Genomic DNA, 5,000 nt, shown 5'->3' with positions numbered 1-5,000 from the left:
CGGGGAGGGGCTCGTCAGCGGACCTCCCCTCCACCCTCCCGTACCTCCCGTGCGCAGCCTGGGAACCCCTCTCCAAGTTCCCCGGGCTTACCTGTAGCTGTACAGTAGGAAACCGTCGAGGAGGAGAATGTGGGTGTCCGAGGCGCCGGGCTGGAGGCTGACGCCGTGAGCGCGCGCGAACTTGCGTGGGTCCTTCACCCAGGCGCGCACGGTGCTGAGCATGGCCTCCATGTCCAGGGACTCGAGCACTGGCGGGCAGACGGCGGGGTTCAGATGGGGCCGCATCACAGGGCTCGGTGGGGGGAGACAGACGGGTGGGGGGACAGACGGGTGGGGGGACAGACGGGGTGGGGGGACAGACGGGTGGGGAGACAGACGGGGGGGGGACAGACGGGGGGGGGGACAGACGGGGGGGGGACAGACGGGGGGGGACAGACGGGGTGGAGGGACAGACGGGTGGGGGACAGACGGGGTGGAGGGACAGACGGGTGGGGGGACAGACGGGTGGGGGGACAGACGGGGTGGACAGACGGGTGCGTGGATGACAGACGGGTGCGTGGATGACAGACGGGTGCGTGGATGACAGAAGGGTGGGGGGATGACAGGCGGAATGGGGCCACAGACCAGGCAGGGGGCCAGGCCGGGGGCGGGCAGACAGGGGAGGGTCCTCACCGTCCCACTGTTTGAAGCCGTCCTCGCCAACAGCGATTTGGTCCTGGGGCTGAAACACGGGAGCCAAGGCCTAGACCTGCGCCCGCCCAGCCCCCCTCAGCCCCCGGGGCGCCTCTGGGGCAGCCCCGGGTGACCCTGGGGGAGCTGGGGGTCCCGAGCAGGTGGAGCCTGGGGAGCTGGGGGTCCCGAGCGGGTGAGCCTGGGGAGCTGGGGGTCCCGAGTGTGGGGGAGCCCGGGGGAGCTGGGGGTCCCGAGCGGGTGAACCTGGGGGAGCTGGGGATCCCGAGTGTGGGGGAGACCAGGGGAGCTGGGGGTCCCGAGTGTGGGGGAGACCAGGGGAGCTGGGGGTCCCGAGCGGGTGGAGGTTGGGGAGCTGGGGGTCCCGAGCGGGTGGAGGTTGGGGAGCTGGGGGTCCCGAGCGGGTGGAGGTTGGGGAGCTGGGGGTCCCGAGTGGGTGGAGCCTGGGGAGCTGGGGGTCCCGAGCGGGTGGAGCCTGGGGAGCTGGGGGTCCCGAGCGGGTGGAGGTTGGGGGAGCTGGGGGTCCCGAGCGGGTGGAGGTTGGGGGGGGTCCCGAGCGGGTGGAGGTTGGGGGGGGTCCCGAGCGGGTGGAGGTTGGGGGGGTCCCGAGCGGGTGGAGGTTGGGGTCTTTCCCAGCCGTCGCCAGTCACGCCCCCCTGCTGAGCCCACTGCACAGAAGGGAAAGCAGAGGCACCGAGGTCATGGGCCACAGTGAGGCCCCCATCAGCCTAAGGGGTCCTCGGCACGGGGGACCGAGACCCTCGGGGACATCAGGCCGAGGAGATCGCCCGGCCCCGCGTCCCCTCCAGCCCCCCACCCCCGCCCGGGCGGCCACCTTGAAGAAGTCATCCTGGTGGATCACGCAGCAGTTGGGCAGCGCCCTGTGGAGGCGGCTGGTCAGGGTGCTCTTCCCGCCGTTGGTCATGCTGCAGGGGCACATGCGTGAGGCCTGAGCACGCCCGCTGGGCTGCGCCAGCCTGCACGGGTGGTGTGTGCGTGTGTGAGTGTCTGTGCACGCGTGTCTGCATGTGCGCGTGTGTCTGTGTGTGTGTGTGTGTGTGTGTGAGTGCATGCGTGCGTGTGAGCGTGTATCTGTGCATGCATGTGTGTCTGCATGTGAGTGCGTGTGTGTGAGAAGACAATTTACAGGGATCAAGTCTCCCCTCCCACCAGGATGGGTCCCGGGGATTGAACTTGAGTCATCAGGCTTCACCCACTGAGCCATCTACAGGCCTAAGTAATGTATTTCTTTTTTTTTTTGGTTTTTCGAGACAGGGTTTCTCTGTGTAGCTTTGCGCCTTTCCTGGAACTCACTTGGTAGACCAGGCTGGCCTCGAACTCACAGAGATCCGCCTGGCTCTGCCTCCCGAGTGCTGGGATTAAAGGCGTGCGCCACCGCCGCCCGGCTGTATTTCTTAATTAGCCCAACAAACTAGGCCTGGTGGTAAATATCTGTCTACACCCGCAGTGCTGAGAAAGCAGAATGAGTTCAAAGGCAGCCTGGACAACTTTGCCCAGTGAGGCCCTGTCTCAAAATGCAAAGTAAAAACATGGACAGGGGGCGTGGTCAGGGTGGAGCCCCGCCCAGAATCCCCAGTGAGGGGCTGGGGGCGTGGTCAGGGTGGAGCCCCGCCTAGAATCCCCAGTGAGGGGCTGGGGGCGTGGTCAGGGTGGAGCCCCGCCCAGAATCCCCAGTGAGGGGCTGGGGGCGTGGTCAGGGTGGAGCCCCGCCCAGAATCCCCAGTGAGGGGCTGGGGGCGTGGTCGGGGTGGGGCCCCGCCCGAGGGACTCCAGGGCAGTAGGTCGAGACTCAGGTCACCCTCAGCCATTCGGTCCTCTGCCCTAGGTTGTTGGTCTCGGCACTGACAGGACCCATGTGATGGAAGCCGTGGGGAAGCAGAGCCGCTGTAAGTGGGAATCACTACAAAAAGCCCTCCCTACCTTAGGCGGGCATGGAGCCGCACCCCTTCACCTAGGGGCTGAGACAGGGGGTCTTCAGTTCGGGGCCAGCCTGCCTGACCAAGGGTTGCCCCGTCTCAAAACAAAATGTCAAAAGAGGGCTGGGCCCGCAGCCAGCGCGGAGGGCTTGCTCCATGTTCCCAAGGCCCGGATCTACCCTTTTGCTCCCAGAACAAAATAAAACAAACCCGGTGTGTTCATCTTGTTCGTGACATTTCGGCTGCGATGTCCGCGTGTCCGCCCGCCCCCGGTTCCCAGCGGATCCCCCACCTCTCAACGCAGGTACCGGGGACACAGCCTCTGTGCCCTGTGTGGCCACAGAGCCCCACACCCCTCGGGCGGACCCCCGACGGCAGCAGGCCGCGGCCCTCCCGGGCCTTCCCCTCCCGATCAGGGTCGCCCTCCAGCCCGGGGGCTCACCCTCCAATGCCCACGATGAGCTTCATGCTGGGGACCCGGTCCTGAGGTGGCGCTGCCCAGCTGTTTGTGACTGCAGTGAGCCGCTCCAGGGAGCCCCGGCCTCACTGACACAGCTGTGCGCCTTTATAGGTCTGGGCAGCCTGGAGGCCGCCCGGGGGAGGAGGCCCCCAAGCACGGGTGTGGGGGGCACCTGTTTCTCAGGCTGCAAATAGCTTCAGTGGCCTTTTCCCTAAATTAGTCAGGAGCCAGAGGGCAGAGGGTCAGCAGCCAGGCAGCTTCCACGCTGTGCCCGTGTCTGCCTCCCCTCCGCCCTCCCCCTCCGCCCTCCCCTCCGCCCTCCCCTCCGCCCTCCCCTCCGCCCTCCCTCCTCCCTCCCCTCCGCCCTCCCTCCGCCCTCCCCTCCGCCCTCCCTCCTCCCTCCCCTCCGCCCTCCCTCCTCCCTCCCCTCCGCCCTCCCTCCTCCCTCCCCTCCGCCCTCCCCTCCGCCCTCCCCTCCGCCCTCCCTCCTCCCTCCCCTCCGCCCTCCCCTCCTCCCTCCCCTCCTCCCTCCCCTCCTCCCTCCCCTCCGCCCTCCCTCCGCCCTCCCCTCCCCGTCCTCACCGGTCACACCTTTCTATCCCTAAAAATATCTCCCTAAGTTTGTGTCCCCTGGCCTGACCCTGACATTGAGACCGGCGCTCGTGGGGCCAAGGAAAGGGACACCCCTCCTTCCTCCCTCCCCCTCCTTCCCCTCTCCCCCTCCTTCCCCCTCCCCCTCCTTCCCCCTCCCCCTCCCCCTCCTTCCCCCTCCTCCTCCCTCCCCCTCCTTCCCCCTCCCCTCCTTCCCCCTCCTTCCCCCCCTCTCCCCTCCCCCTCCTTCCCCCTCCCCCTCCCCCTCCTTCCCCCCTCCTCCTCCCTCCCCTTCTCCCCCGTCCCCAGCTAGGCCCTGCCAGGAAATTCTTCCAAAAGTGTCACCGCGAAGGTGGGTTTAGGCCTCTGGATGTGAATCACAAGACGGCTTTGCTCTGATGATCTTTTCAGCGTGACCCTGTCGTGAACCATGTGACCAGAGTCATTGAGATCAGGCTCAGGGGAGCCAGGGTGGGGCCCTGTGACCCGCGCCGTTCTTGGTAAAGGAGAAGAAATATTCTGTGTGCGTGTGTGTGTGCACACGTGTGTGTGTGTGTGTGTGTGTGTGTGTGTGTGCGTGTGCAGCCACACGGGAGGCGGGAGGCCTGTGTCAGGCTTCATCTGGGGTCTTCTCACGTAGCTCTGGCTGGCCTCAGACTTGCTATGTAGACCAGGTTACCTCTGTCTCCCGAGTGCCGGGACCGTGCGCCACCACCGCCTGGCAGATTTCTTTACTTTTAATTTTGTTTATATTTATATATAATGTTTGTTGTCTGTCTGGGAGTTTGGTGCCCAGGAGGCCGGAAGGGGGCGTCGGGTCCCCTGGAACTGGAGTCAGGTGGCTGTGAGCTACCAGGTGTGTGCTGGGAATCGAACCCAGGTCAGGACCTCCTTGAGAGCCCCCGTGCAGTTATTTTTAGGGGGGGGTCCCCCTGGCTGAGGTGGGGTGCTTGGCCAGTGAGCCCCAGGGACCTCCTGTCTGCCTCCCCGGTTCTGAGCTCCAGATGCCAGCCCGGGCCCTTGGACGGGCGGTTCCTCCTCATGCCCTGTGGTTAGCACCTCACCCCGGAGTTCCAAGTCCCCAGACTCTCACCTGCGCTGCTGGGGCTGCCCATCCCATCCACCCCCCCCCCCTGCGGGCTGCTGCTGAGGGCTCACACTGCTCCAGAGAGGACCCTCACCCCAGGACAATGTCTGGCCCTTCCCTCCTGGTCCCCAGGGACCTGAGCAGCCATTGTGACTGAGAAGGAAAAGCATGGGTGGCGGGACCCCAGAACCACGGAGTGGGGAATGAATGACTGTGCGTGAATGAATGAATGAGC

General features: G+C 66.0%; 1 protein-coding gene across 1 annotated transcript in view; it reads right to left on the bottom strand.

Moving 5' to 3' along the window:
• Positions 1 to 3,303, bottom strand: part of Nmrk2 (nicotinamide riboside kinase 2) — a 4,512-nt gene extending 1,209 nt beyond the window's left edge. The window contains exons 1-4 of the mRNA XM_006978146.4: positions 3,070 to 3,303; positions 1,526 to 1,616; positions 673 to 721; positions 92 to 248 (exon numbers count right to left, since the gene is read on the bottom strand). Of these exons, the coding sequence (XP_006978208.2) occupies positions 92 to 248; positions 673 to 721; positions 1,526 to 1,616; positions 3,070 to 3,095 (323 nt within the window). The 5' untranslated portion in view covers positions 3,096 to 3,303. The remainder of the gene's footprint in view (positions 1 to 91; positions 249 to 672; positions 722 to 1,525; positions 1,617 to 3,069) is intronic.
• Between the last annotated feature and the right edge of the window lie 1,697 nt (positions 3,304 to 5,000).

This window comes from Peromyscus maniculatus, chromosome 22, assembly GCF_049852395.1.
Source record: "Peromyscus maniculatus bairdii isolate BWxNUB_F1_BW_parent chromosome 22, HU_Pman_BW_mat_3.1, whole genome shotgun sequence".
NCBI classification, from domain to species: domain Eukaryota; kingdom Metazoa; phylum Chordata; class Mammalia; order Rodentia; family Cricetidae; genus Peromyscus; species Peromyscus maniculatus.
Note: the sequence above shows the minus strand (reverse complement) of the source record. Positions and strands in the feature narration are given on the sequence as shown.